We start from the raw sequence: 14,584 nt of genomic DNA, 5'->3' as shown, positions 1-14,584 counted from the left end.
ATCCTCTGTAAAACCTGGCCACGAATGAACTTTTAACATGAGGGCAGAAAGCGTGGGGAGCCAGGGAGCCCGGCTGGCAGGTTCCCTCACTTGGGCCTTGTTTATCATTGACTTGTTCTTAGTTGAGGGCTGTTTCCAGGGGTAACTCACAATTGGGTGGGCAGAAGGAAAGGAGAGAGTGTGGGCTGGGGAGGGGGGCGGGAAGAGTCTAATACGCAATGTTCCTAAGCTCCAGCATGTTTTAAATCCTGGGATGTAATGGGATTTGAGCGCAGGATGCACATTTCACCAGAGTTGGCACAGGAGTAAAGATGATTTGAGGCGAAACATTGTCAGTGAAACAACAACTGCAGCGGTTGAAGCGAATGAAACGTAACATAGTGCACTCCCCGCCAGCCGGTCAGATCAACCCAAACACTTAACGGGACACGAGCGATTTGGTGTGGTTTTTTTTTTCCTGTTCCACTTTTATTCGCTCAATCTTATCCCTGCCACATCCCGTCCCATAATATCCCCCCCCCCCCCCCACCCTCCGGGGAGTGGCCGAGCATTGCATTACAGAGTCGCAAATGAATACCGTAGTGATGGATTGTTAGAGGCCACAAGGGGGTGATATATCTTTTAGAATAAAACAACACGTTGCAGGGGAAAGTGCCCCCGAATTGGGGCATTTCGCTAAAATATAGAGGATCTTTCGACACGTACTCAAAGCTGAACAAATAACAACCGTCAGACAATAGCAACTCTCCCCCCCACCCGTCCCCCCACCCCCCCCCAAAGCAGCGTTACAGAGCAACTGAGCCATGGAGCACATCCCACACTGTAAACGCTTCAATAAATACAGAACATAGCAGTTTGCTCGGCAAAAATAGACCCAGGTCCATACAGTGCACCTTCCGCCAGTCGCTTTGCACACGTCGTGTCCCAAACTGTACACAGTATACTACTGCATCCTGAGATATTATTTCGTAACAGAAATCTCGCTAATTTGTTCTTGAAAGGAATACTGAACGAAACCCGAACGGCATTTCGTACCATCTCGCAGGAATACAATTCAGCACAAAGCGCGGGGCTCCACACCCAGAGCTACGCCTTGTTTTTATTAACATCAACGCATTAAATTGACCCTTTTCGAAATGCCCTCGTTGTGGACCTGTAGAGAATAAAAAGATGCTAAGGCTGAGAAGATGTGTGCTGAGAGATTCCGCCAATGTCCTTCGGATCAGACGTTAAACCTCACTCCCCGTCTGCCTGTTCAGGGGGACATTCAAAAGCCTGCGACGCTATTCGAAAAGAGAAGGGAGTTTCTTCCTTTCTCTCTCTCTCTCTCTCTCTCTCTCTCGCTCTCTCTCATTGTCCTGGTCAACCATCTCTCCAAATAAAATCGGTCACTCACTCCGTGGCTGCTTGTAGGACGTTGCGGTGCGCAAATTGCCTGCTGCGATTTCTCCCACAAAATACGCAGCCAGTCACTGCACTTTATAGTATGTGCGGTGAAGCGGTTTGAGACTTCTCAATGATGCAATGAGGCACTCTTATATTATTAATATGTTACGCTCGACTGGGCATATTTTGCAGCTCGAGCTGCTTTTTTTCGCCGCGAGCACAGATTTTAAAGTCAAAGGCTTTCTGACCAGAACAGGATAAGGGATGGAAGCAAGGTGCAGAGGTTTACAGTTCTCTTTCTGCTAACACGATATGATCAGGGAGTTTTCCAGTTGCTGCTGTTTTCTCTGCGCTGTCATGTCAGACAGTAACTCGCACGAGAGGAGCTCTTTGCTGAGAGAGTTCAGCACGTCCAGGGAGCTCGATGTCTCTGTAGGGGCAGAAAGTCGGAGTCAAAATCGCAGCTCTTTGTAGAACGTCGCTGTGCGCAAAGTAACTGCAGCGCTGGCCTACAAAATACAGTCACTACACTGTACAGGAAACTAATGTCCTCCTGATGTGAGAGGCGCTGTATCAAATGTAAGGATTACAATAATAATAATCCTTGGGCGATTATACGGTTTATACCGATCAGACTTAGGCGAGCTTTAATGTTCGACTGAAACTAAGCAAACGGTTTTCTGGTGAGATCTGTCTCCGTGACGAGCCGCCGATCACTCACCGTGTCCGGGCACGTAGCAGGCGTTCAGGGTGTTCAGCAAAATCTTCCCCAGCGACCGTCTGGAAATGTTCTGCAATGGAAACGGGAAGAGAATAATTTCCTTCACCCTCCCAGGATAAAATAAAGGGATCAACATTCAAGGAGCCTGAGAGAGACCTACGTTCTGAGATAGCAAAGGTCTGAGGAACACAGGAACTTTCAGTTCTCTTTACACCGACGCGATATGTCCAGGCTGTTCGCTCCACACCTGCGGCTCCTTTTCCTGCGCTGTTGCAGATTGAGAGGAATATTTACCAGGACCTGGAGGTGTCGGAGCAGCTGGAGAACATCGGTCAGTTTCTCTTCGACCAACGAGAGTCGCACCCGATCGGTCTCCACCATCTGCAGCTCCATCCGCAGCATCTCCACCTCCTCCCCCTTTAGCTGTAGCTCCTTGGCCATCGAGCAGGTCAACTAGGAAATAATAATAATAATAGTAATCCTCACATTTGATACAGCGCCTCATCACATCTTCGAGACGTCTCAAAGCTCTCCATAGATCAAACTGTCAAGTGAATTGAGTATGTATTTTGTGGGCGAAATGCGGCAGCCAATTGCGCACAGCAGCGTCCCCACAAACAGTGGGATTGAGTGACCAGATTATTATTAGTAATATTTTTTTGAAGGGATTATTACCCCACCAATCGACTAACAACTGTTATTACCTACTTACTGCAGGTAAGCAGAGGCGATTGTGTATGTATGTGTGTGTGTGGGAGTAAGGAAACTTCCCTAAAGTTTCGCTCGGTCCGGGAATCGAACCCAGGTCCTTTCCCTTGCGAGACGAGCGCTCTAACCACGAAGCCGCAGAACTCCACCACCGCCGAGACAACAACGAAAGGAGAACTTCAAACCACCACGAGCTAAAGAGGAAGATCCCTTCCCATGGATTAAAGTCTTCAACCGGGTAGGTTAGCAGGAATTTTGCGCGTGCAAAACAAAAACAAACCTCAAGGTCTACCCGATCAGCGATCTCAGCTTGAGAGAGAGAGACAACGTTTATTGTCTCCGTTCACACCAGTTGAAAAAGGTTTTGTACTCTTTTGTAAGGGGGTAAAGCCGGGCATCCAACACACACTTAAACCCAGTGGCGTGTTTAAGAGTATTCAAAGCTGACTGATAGTTCTGCGTACGTGTGGAGATTTCCCTGCGTCTGGAATGCTGGGATCTCTCTCTCTCTCTACCCAGAGGGACGCACCCTGCTTACCTAATCCCGGAAAGTATTAAGCTCAGGCCTGGTGAGAGCCAAGGCTTGGAGGAGCCGAGAGTGTGTGTTGGTTTAGCTGCTGGAGTCTGACCAAATGAAACCATTCGTGTGCTTAAGAAGATCTCCCGACAGATCTTCAGCGCCTTGGGACGTCCTCCCGACGTGAAAGGCGCTGTATAAATGTAATTTTGTTGTTGTTGTTGTTGTTGAGAGTGATTCCCCATTGGCACCTTCTCTATCTCACTCTCCAGCTCCTGCGCTCGTCCGTCCCTTGCCTTGAGCTCGGCTGCGAGTTTCCTCCTCTCTTCCCTCGCGGAGGAGACGTCCGCATTGCCACGCCAGCAGCAGTTGCAAGACAGGATCTGCCGGATGCCGTGGCTCTGGCACCTGGTCGGGTACAGAGGGCGGATCATTTAAAATGAAGCTCCCGCAGTTTGACACTTGCTAAGCCTGTGATTGACAGGCGGACAGGCTGGTCAGTCATCTGCCCGGCGCTTTGCCAGCTGCGTCTGTCCACGGTTTTGCCGAGCTCCAGCGTTGCAGTAAGTTTTATTGTGAACACGAGCGAATTAGATACCGATTTGTTTTACATAATAATAACAATAATAATCCCTGAGTTTGATACAGCGCCTCGTCACGTCCTTGGGACGTCTCAAAGCGCTCGGACAGAATACGCTGCAAAGTGGATCGACCGTGTATCTCGTGGCGAAACGCGGCAGCCAAGTGTCCCACAAACAGTCGTGGGTCGAATGACCAACATTTTTTTTAAGGGGTCATTACCCTAGAAAGCGATCCGCCAATCGACGAACGACCGGGTTCCTACTTACCGCAGGGTACACAGAGGTGGGCGCGTAGAGGAAACTTGCCCGTAGTTACACCCCCGCCCGGCCGGGAATCAAACCCGGGTCCTCTCGCTTGTGAGGCGAGCTCTCTAATCGCTACGCTACGGGGATCCACTCTTATTAGGGCTCGGAGGTGTTCCGTCCCCACAGCTGGGCAAGTGAGACCCTGACTCACCCTTCCTCACAGCAGCTGGCCGGGTGCAGGACTCTCCTGAGCTCCGTGGCCTGATGACTCTGCTCCTCTGTGCACCTTTCCTCCTCCTCCTCTTCCTCATCAGATGCTGCACGGCCCTCCACAGCTCTCAGCAAATGTTCCACACCTGTGTGGGGGGGGACGGTGGGGGTGAGGGAGAGTTGGGGGGGAAGCTTGGTACCATTGATACTTTACGCAACAGTAAGCCTGGCATTTGACGCAGCGTCTTATCATGTTAATGAAACGTCTCACAGCGCTTGACAGGATACACTGTGAAGTGGGGGGGGTGGGGGGAGTTTATCCACACAGCCGTGTCCCACCACACAGCAAGCTTGTTTGCTGATTTTATTTGAGGGGATTGTTGGCCAGGACCCCTGGAGGAGAGAAACTTCCTTCTCTTTCCCAATAGCGCTGCAGGATCTTTAGCGTTCACCCAAACAGGAAGCCGGGACCTCGGTTAACGTCTCGTCTGAAGGACGGCACCTCCGACAAGGCGTTGGAGTGTCAGCTTAGACTGTGTGAACCCACAACCTTCTGGCTCAGAGGCGAGAGTGTTACCCACTGCGCCAGGCTGACACACAAAGCCTTCGTGTGGGTAGGACGTCTCAAAGCGCTTCACAGGATGCACAGCGAGCGATTTAAGCAGCGTCACTCACGTGATATGAACCACGGTGGACGTTTAATCTCATGTAGTGCAATGCAATAGGCGATGAGTGTCAGCCTTGGTGGATTCGCACAAAGTATCTGGGAGGTTTTGGAAGAGCTTTCTGTCTTTCCCAGGCTCCGATACTTACTGCTCTCCGAGGAGGGGTTGGCTTTCCCAGCTGGGATTCTCCGGGATGGTTGGGGGTAGGAGCCACAGCGTTCCTGGTGGAGCGGGGAACAGCCCGGAAAAGCCGGAACCTGGTCAGCTCCAACTCCTTGTGACCTGGGCATGATGAAAGCGAGGAGAACATTGAAAGGTCGTCCGCAAAACACACAGTCACTACACCCTACAGTGAATCCTGTGGAGCATTTTGAGACGTCCTCCCGACGTGAAAGGCGCCGTATCAAATGCAAGGAGGAATATAAGTTTATTATTGTTGTGCTCATAAACAGCAAAGGATTTGGGCGGTTCTCTGGCATTTCGCCCACAAAATATAAGGTCAGTGTATGTTTACTGTATATTCTGTGAAGCGCTTTGAGACGTCTTGACCATGTGATAAGGCGCTGTATGAAATGCAAGAATTATTATTATTATTATAACGGGCCTTGTTTGCCACCGTAACAACAACAACAAATTACATTTATAAAGCGCCTTTCACGTTGGTAGGATGTCCCAAGGCGCTGGACAGTTAAGGGCTTGCATCTTAGCTGTTGAGTTGGAATCCAGAGGGTTGGGGGGCGCAGGGGGTGGGGTAGGAATAGAGGAGTGAGGGGAGGGGATTGTGGATGGGGATGGGTCTTGAAGGAGGTGAAGGAGGTTCGCCTCAGGTAAACATTAGCTCAATGGGGACCCTTTGACAGGTCGCGGCGATGGGAAAGGTAGCAGCGCCTTATGTTCCCAGATTAGCTCGAACACCACGTCAATAGTTAACTCATTCTTAGCATCATTATCGTCTTCGCATCGACTCGCCCACAACATGCACAAGGGGTCTCCTTGGCTCCAAGCGAATTAGCGACAACAACAACTTGCATTTATTTAGCGGCCTTCACCCCGGGCGGAGTCTCGGAGAACATCCCCAATTACGTAAGCAGGACACGTCTGGCCGGGCAGAGAGAGCGCATTCCATTCCATTCCAACAACCTATCTCTGGAATTTCCACACGTATTCTCAGTTGGGTTCGGACACTCTCGAGCAACGGTGATGGGTTTCCGGGTGGCTGACCGAAGCCAAACCCGTCGAAATAACAGAGCAATGTAAAAATAATAACACTGCGTGCATTTGACTCAGCGCCGCGTCACGTCTGCGAGACGTCGCAAAAAGCGAGCGAGGTGACACGTTAAGAGTTAACATCGGAGGGAGTCAATCGCCTTGGGTCTAAGACATGAGACAAACCCAACAGGTATTAACTTCAACGCAGCCGGAGTGCGGTTTGTACAAGCTGCAGCAATAATAGCACACGAACACAGGTATGAACAAACACAATGAGCTGCACTGTTCAAATAGGAGGCATTCAGGAAAGGATTTGTCAGCTTGTAAGGTACATTATTTGCTGATGCCTGGTCTTGCTGGTGATGTAACCCAGCGCCCGGGAATCTGTCACGGGCTAAGCTCTCTGACAAGATTCCTTGAGGTGTCCCTCCTCCCTACCCACACCGCTCTCCGTCAACGTTCAGAGCTGAAGCTAATAATAATAATAATAATTAATAATAACAATCGTTGAATTCGATACAACGCCTTTCAGGGCTCAGAGACAATGTCTCAAAGCACTTCTCAGGGTTCCCTGTTGAACCAGGAAGGACTACAGATAAGTGGAGAACCACAGCAATAACAACAAGAATAATTTGGTCACTCAATCCACGACTGTTTGTGGGACGCTGCTGTGCGCAATTGGCTGCCGCGTTTCGCCCACAAAACACATAGTCAATTCACGTTACCATATATCCTGCGAAGCGCTTTGAGACAGCTCAACGACGTGATAAGGCGCTGTATCAAATGCAAGGATTATTATTATTATAACTTCATTTATATGGTGTCCCTCACGCAGGGTAGTGTCCCCAGAGCACTAGGGCAGACAGGATGGAGGGGATGGATGGTCCCTCGCCTGGGCTGGATTATTGCCCTCTGTGAGACCCACTGACCTGTAGCCATTGAGCTCCAGCTCCAGCTGTAGGACTTTGCTTCGTAGGTCAGGCACCAGGTTGGCTCTGCTCTCCAGGTCCTTCACTGTCTCCAGCCCCATCACCAGAGCTCGCCTCCCCTCCTCCGCCTTCCTCCTCATCTCCCTCAGCCACTGCTCCCATTTCAGCAGCCGCCCCTGAGTCTCCTTCAACTCCTCCTCGACCTGCTGGTTGAAGCGCATGGCCTCGCTGATCTGCCCGTCTCTAGAGGACCGGATCAGCTCCAACTCCCGGAGCAGGCTCTTACACCCTCTAGTTTGCTGTCTGGCCGACGAGATTTCCTCCCCTCCTCCGGCCCTTTGCTCTCTCCTTCTGGGCCAAGTTTGGGGATCATGGGCGCCGTGGATCTTGCGCAAAGCAACCTCAAGTGCCAAGCAGCGAGCGTCGCTGCTCTGCAGAGAACCTCGAAGGTCCTCCACCAATTCTCTGAGGCTGGCGTTCTCCAACTCCAACTCCAGCCTGGCCAGGCAGTCCTCTCCCTGCTCCTCCGAGCACGGATGCAGGTTGTCCTCCTGTTTGAGGAGTTGCTGAGGTTTCTGCCTTTGCCCTCGGGCCCTGGGCCTCTCCATCTCCTTCTCCATCCAGGCCTTGGCCAGATCAAAGGGGACACAGTTCCTCCTCCCCCTCCTGATGCGAGGACACCTCAGCTGGATCTGCCTTTCCACGTGTTCCGTCTCCTTACCCACGGGTAACCTTTCTGGATTCTGCCCCGATTTCTTGAAGAAATAACCACACAGCCTGGCGTGGAAGTCTTTGAAAGCCAGTTCCCTGGGCAAGTCAGTGGCTTGTCCATCTCCAAGTTCATGTCCATGTCCTATCTCATCGCTTTGACCCTCCAAACCCAGCACCGAGCACAAGAGTAGGAAGTCCTCGCTGGAGATGAATCCATCGCCTTCGTAGTTCAGATGGTGGAAAATCTCCTGTAGATATTGATCGATCCCTGTGGCCAACACCACCACCTCATTGTCCACTGTGTCGGTCTCTGAACCCAAGTGGTGGGCGAGGACACTTGCCAACCAGCCGCTCCTTCGGGCTGGGCGAGGGGTGAGGAGTCCCAAGCCACTGGACATGATCAGACACACAAAGCGAGAGACGCAGAGAGAGAGACACTGAGAGAGATACAGAGACAGAGCGACAGGAGGAGAAAGGGACAGAGAGAGACACACACAGAGAGACAGAGAGAAAGAGACAGAGAGAGAGACACAGAGAGAGAGACACAGAGAGAGACAGAGGGAGAACCAACTTGTACAAAAAGTTATTTAAAAAAAATGAGAAGATTTGCTCGTCAAGGAATTGGAATTCAAAAAGGTTTCCGAAGTTGACGTCCAATTTTTTCTTCCCCTGAAAAAAAAGTAAGTTTTAAAAAATTTGCTCCTTAATTTTTTCCCACCCAAATGTCACAATCCATTAATTATTTCCCATAAAAAAAGTTTGTGAACGAAAAGAGAAAAGATCATTATTTGGGGAGGGGAGGGAAGGAAATCTACATCAAGTTGATTTTTTTTTTGTCCCTGAAAATTGTTTCCAAAGAGTTTGACAGTGAAAAGCGAAGACAGTTTCAAAAAAGTTCCCGCAAGTCCTTGTTTTTAACCAAAAGAAAAGTTCTTAAAAGTTAGGAAATGCATCATAAAAGTTATTTGGTTGGCGTTCTCCTGCATCAGTGTCTTCAGTAGCCATGCGTTACCTCTCTCTTCCTTTCTCTATCTCTCTCTCGTTCCCTCTCTCCCTCTCTCTCTCTCTGGTATCTGGCACTGTAAACTCATACTGGAAGCGTTTAGTTAAATTGTTTTTTCCCTCCTCCCTCCCACACGCACCCGCACACACACACAACTCCACTCAGAGTGTGTTCTGCCCAGGTGTAATAAGACTTGATGGAGAGAGAATTGTTTCCCCTGTGGCCCTAGTGCTAACAATATCTTACTGCATTACATCAATTTCCAAACCCGCTCCCGCTCACTGAATGACTGGTATGAAAAGGACAAAGGCTTTATAAAATGCTAAAAGTTCCCGTGACGTTATTTCAAAAGACCAGCTAACCTGTCATTCAGTCAGATAAAGGTTTCGGTGTTATAGCCATTTAATAAGAAGAAGAATTCTAATAATCCTTGCATTTGATATAGTGCCTTTTCACTGCATTGAGACGTCCCAAAGCACTTCACAGAGCATATTGTAAAGTGGAGTGACTGTGTATTTTGTGGGCTCAGGCTGAAGGAAAAAAATATTTTAAGACCGATATAAGTATATATCTGTACATTCTTTCTCCTTGTTTAGAAAATAAAGTCAATTCCATTTCACAAACATAGAAAACAGAAGTTTGAGGCGCACTCGCGTGAAATATGGCCACTTTGGATGGATCTGATTTGATTTTTGTCCCTTTTTCCAATAAACTCGGCAGCCTAGGGGGCATTCCCTCTCTGTTATTTTGGCTGAACACAAGGCTGTTCTCCAACCCACATTCTTTCACAGTAAATTTCAGAATGACTCCAAGTTCCTAAATCGTACCTTAGACGGCTATCGTCTAACTTCATACAATAGCCTGTCGTATCAGTTGGCCCTCACTCCCACTGACTAATCATTAGTCGGAAATCTAATCCAAAGTGGTCAAAGCACGCACCTGGTTTGCAGGTAAAATGTCTCTTCCCCTCAACCATGCATCATCCGGCTTCACCTGTCTGACACAAAAGCTGGAGCCGGACGACAGCGATAGAAATCAATGCCGCCTTCAGTCTTTACAAAGAAAATAAATGAGGTCTCTTGTCAAGGTGGCAATTTGCAGTTTTACTCATTCCTTTTAATCTTCCAATCTTTTGTGGAGTCTCGTAGCTCAGCGGTTAGAGCGCTCGCCTCGCGAACAAGAGAACCCGGGTTTGGTTCCCAGGCGAGGCAGAACCTTTAGCAGGTTTCCACACTGCACGCTCACGCCTCTGTTTGCCCAGCAGTAAGTATGAACACGATTTCCGGAGGTAATAATCCTTCCAAGAAAAGGAAATTGGTCACTCAGTCCACGACTGTTTGTGGGACACTGACTGCTGTGCGCAATTGGCTGCCGCGTTTCACCCACAAAATACACGGTCAAATCCACTTATATTACACGGTCAAATCCACTTTACCATATATTCTGTGAAGCGCTCTATATCAAACGCAAAGCGGAGCAGGCAGGGTGGGCGGGGGTGGCGGGGAGGGTGGTGGGGGCTTGACGTGAAGCAGGCCAGTGCCTGCAAAGAGGAGGAACGGACAGGTTAGTCAAGTTGTAATAGATCGCGGAGAAATGGTGGAGCAATTGTGGTGTTAGTGATGGTTTCTATGGAATATCTCAAAAAGACGAGGCACACGTATCCCAATCAAAAATAATAATAATAATCCTTGCATTTGATACGGCGCCTTATCACGTCTTCGAGACGTCTCAGGATATAACAACAGCAACTTGCATTTATATAGCGACCTTGAAGGGGCGTCCCGGAGCACTTACAGTGAATCGTCTCTATACTTTGTGGGCGAAATAGACAGCCAACAAAGCGCCCTCAGTCCCCTGGTTGCACTCCTATCCACCACAGCTCCTCTCTCTCTCTCTCTTCAGTCTAGGCTTGCAGGGCCTTCCCTTTAACATAATGCAATCAAACCGACACCACAGTTCCGCCCTAAAACTAATTGAGTTTTTATTACGTTTAATAGATTCTCCGGTGTCTTGGCTGGTAGCAGCAGGAGCGAGTGCATGCTTGAGCTTGTTTGTGTGTGTGAAGAAGCAAAATGTCACAGGAGAGATGGAACTGTGGTTAGTCTGTCAGGGAATTAACGCTCCTAAAAGACTAGTCACTTGGGTGTGGTTGAGCACATTGCTCCCTTTGATTTGCATCACAAAACCAGGGTATCCTTTGATTCTTGGGTTTTAATAATTAACAGGTTTTACCAACCTCAGCCACCCCTGTCAGGGAATCAGTGACTGAGACATATTGTTGGCTGTTGTGCAACTTGGCCAAACAGTATGGTCACTTCGTTGATAAATTCCTCGGCACCTCGATGTTTGATCTTTATATCATCGGGTTTGTTTCCTGGGCGGGGCAGAACCTCAGACAAGTTTCCTTACTCCGCACACCTCTGGTTACCCGGCAGTAAGTAGGAACCCGGTTGTTAGTCGATTGGCGGATCGCTTTCCGGGAGCAATAATAATCTCTCCCCTACCACCAAAATTGGTCACTCGGTCCGTTTGTGGGACACAGCTGTGTGCAATTTGCTGCCATGTTTCGCTCACAAAGTACACAGTCACTACACTTTACTGTATATTCTGTGAAGCACTTTTAGACGTCTGAATGACATGATGAGGTACCGTATCAAATCCAAGGTTTATTATTATTATAAATTTTCCTGCTTTGTGTTTAGTGGGGGTGAGGGGGAGGGAAGGGCAGTGGGGTGGGGGTGGGGGAGAGGGGGAAGGAAGGGGAGAGGGTGGGAGAGGGAACGAGGGAAGGGAAATGGTCAGTGAAACTGACCGGTTAGATAATTATTTGGGGAGGACAGGTTTGCAGGGCTATGGGGAGAGAGCGGGGGAGTGGGATTGATTTGGAAAAGCTCTTTTCAAAGGGCCGGCGCCGACACAATGAGTCGAATGGCCTCCTTCTGTGCCGTATAATTCCATGATTCTATGAAACAGTCTCCATAAAAGGAGAAACAGAAGCTCGGGGATTCATCTGTCAGCGATATCGAGCCTTTAGTAGCAATTGCCAAATGAAAGAATAACAAATGTGAAGCTAGCTGTGACTTGTGCTCAAAATACCACCAGGAAATATACTCCCCTATTGACAAATGAAAAGTGCTCCCTTTTTAAATAACATTTCACATTGGTTGCATCGGGCAAGTGTTTGGTGGAATTGCACCCACACAGGGTCTTCTGGCCAACTATCGCCAATTCACGACTCTCTCGTTTCTTTGTCGAAACATTAAGTAATGGGACGGACCCTCGGGGGTGGGGGGGGGGTGGCGGGGGGGGGCGGATTTGTTTCCCTTTGGTTTCTTCTTTTTCTCCCGCACGAAAAGTCACTCCATCTGAAATCTGGCTCACGGAAACCCAAGCAGCTTTCCTTCGGCTCGTCAAAGAGAAAAATGCCTTCCGCGTCTCAAAGCACTTCAGGCGAGTATTGATAAGGTTGGGTTGTTTCACGAGAAGAGAGTTTCTCTCTGTCTCTCTCTCTCTCTCCCTCCCGCTGTCCTGGCTGGCAATCCCCACAAATAAAATCGGTCGCTTGCTCCGTGACTGTTTGAGGGACTTTTCTGTGCGCAAACTGGTTGCCGCGTTATGCCCACAAAGTACGCAGCCAATCCACAAACGTTTGATGTGTTCATTAGCGCACGGATGTACACGGCAGCTGGATGCCCGTGAGTCGCAGCATCAAGAGACAAGCGCGTGAGGCCTCGATGTTTCAAACGCAGCCTGGAGCGTCGAGTCTCCAGGCAGAAACAAGCGAGAAGCTGATGCTAACAGGATAAATCTGAATCACCGTCCAATTTTCATTCGGGAGAATTCCCTGCAACTGTTCTCCCGGTTCATTCCCTCGCTCGCTCGCTCGCTCGCTCTCTTGCAGCAGCGTGCCAGTGATTAATCCTTAATTCCTGGAAATTCCAGGACCGCCTGGTAAAGCAAGTAACGTCACGTGAAATCACTCTGCCTTCATCTGGCCACTCAGTGCAGTTGCTCGTGTTGCCGCAAGAGGGAGACAGTTTCTTAAGATGCTTACAGTCAACTTGACGTCAACGACAATAGCAACTTGCATTTACGCAGCGCCTTTCACATGGGGAGGATGTTCCCAAGGCGCTGGACAGTGAAGGGTTTGCACCCGAGCTGCGGTTCTGGAGGCAGGAGGGTTAGCGGGCGGGCGTGGGTGGGAAGATGACTGAAGATGAGCTCAAAGAGGAGGGTCGTGAGATGGACCTTGAAGGAGGCGAGAGAGATGGTGGGAGGTGGGGGTGGGGGGTGGAGGGAGAGGCGAGGTTGAGGCTGAGGGGCTCCGGGATGGAGTTCCAGAGGGTGGGGGCAGAAACTCTGAAGGCCTGACCGCTGATGATGATGATGGGACGGGTCAGGCAGGGTGGGGGAAATAGAGCCAGCCAGTGCCTGGGATGTATGGAGATCTCAGTTTGGTTTGGAGACTCTTAAGCACGGGGATGGGATTCTGCATGTGTCAGACACCCGGCTGACCAAAAGAAAGCTGAGCAGACACCGCATGTCCGCAGCGATAAGTCTCAGACTTAATGTGCCACCGGTCTCCATCCTGCAATAACTCCTTCCTAATCTGATGGAAAAGTTCAGAAACAAAAATTAATAGCAACAGAGTGATTTAATTTAACCCAGGACGCTGAGTACATTAAAGCCCTAAGAGATAAAATCTTTCTCTCTGTCTCTCCCTCTGCCTCTTTACATATGTTGGTGCCAGCCTGGCTCAGTTGATAGCACTCTCGCCTCTGAGTCGCGCTTTCAGCCCCTACGCCCCGAAACTCTGGAACACTCTCCCTCAATCCCACCGCTTTCCCCCCTCGCTCCCCTTTTTCAAGTCCCGCCTGAAAACCTTTTTCCTTTTCGACACGAAATATCCAGTCACTCCACTTCACAGTACTGTGAAGCACTTTGAGACATCTCAACGACGTGATAAGGCGCTTCGCAGTACTGTAAATAGGAACCCAATTGTTTGTTGATTGGCAGATCGCTTTTCCAGGGGTAATAATCCCTTCAAAAAAACATATTAATGGTTCACTCGATCAACAACTGTTTGTGGGACACTCCTGTGCGCAATTGGCTGCCGCGCTTCGCCCACCAAATATCCAGTCAATTCACTTCACAGCGTATCCTGTGAAGCGCTTTGAGACGTCTCGAAGACGTGATAAGGCGCTATATCAAATGCCAGGATTATTATTATTAATTATGATGATTATTAGTTTCTTCTGGTGGTATCAGTGTTTTGGAGCCAAATTATTTCGTGTTATTTTTCAATTCAGCTCTTGCTGAAACGGATCTAAGTGTTGATATCTCGCCGTTATCTGTCTCGATCGACCAGTGTGGTTTTTCACAGCTTTAGAAAGCTTTTAAAATTCCACAGAACCTCTGACTCACAGGCGTTGGGTTGGTTGAGGTGTCCGGTTGGGAAATCACCTGGGCATCGAACGATCTGAGAGCAGTTGCAGGGACCATTAGAAACAAAACCGTTACTGCAGGAATCTTGTTTTCCAGACTGCTGCTTAAATTTAAGTTAAGTTATTCAACACTCTCCCTTCAAACCCTCAGCCTCGACCCCTCTCTTCCCTCTTTCGAGTCCAGCCGGGAAAGCTTCCTTTTCGAGAGCCAATAAATATACATCCTGTGTGAAAGCAACTCAAGCAACTGCTAA

General features: G+C 49.2%; 1 protein-coding gene across 1 annotated transcript; it reads right to left on the bottom strand.

Moving 5' to 3' along the window:
• Positions 1-1,601: 1,601 nt before the first annotated feature.
• Positions 1,602-8,281, bottom strand: LOC103182543 (EF-hand and coiled-coil domain-containing protein 1). The gene is made up of 7 exons (XM_007899609.2): positions 7,173-8,281; positions 5,183-5,316; positions 4,371-4,515; positions 3,584-3,740; positions 2,402-2,560; positions 2,108-2,177; positions 1,602-1,816 (listed from the first exon to the last, which is right to left on the bottom strand). Exons 1-7 carry the CDS (start codon positions 8,279-8,281, stop codon positions 1,689-1,691), a joined length of 1,902 nt encoding a protein of 633 aa, XP_007897800.2. The 3' UTR covers positions 1,602-1,688.
• Between the last annotated feature and the right edge of the window lie 6,303 nt (positions 8,282-14,584).

This window comes from Callorhinchus milii, unplaced genomic scaffold (assembly GCF_018977255.1).
Source record: "Callorhinchus milii isolate IMCB2004 unplaced genomic scaffold, IMCB_Cmil_1.0 Scaffold19, whole genome shotgun sequence".
NCBI classification, from domain to species: domain Eukaryota; kingdom Metazoa; phylum Chordata; class Chondrichthyes; order Chimaeriformes; family Callorhinchidae; genus Callorhinchus; species Callorhinchus milii.
This window is presented reverse-complemented; position numbering and strand designations above follow the sequence as displayed.

Coding starts and splice junctions, on each gene's coding strand:
- LOC103182543 (XM_007899609.2), bottom strand. CDS start 8,281: ATGTCCAGTGGCTTGGGACTCCTCACCCCTCGCCCAGCCCGAAGGAGC. Junction 3,741..4,370: donor GCCAGCTGCTGTGAGGAAGG/GTGAGTCAGGGT, acceptor GTACCCGACCAG/GTGCCAGAGCCACGGCATCC. Junction 1,817..2,107: donor CTGCTACGTGCCCGGACACG/GTGAGTGATCGG, acceptor CTGCCCCTACAG/AGACATCGAGCTCCCTGGAC.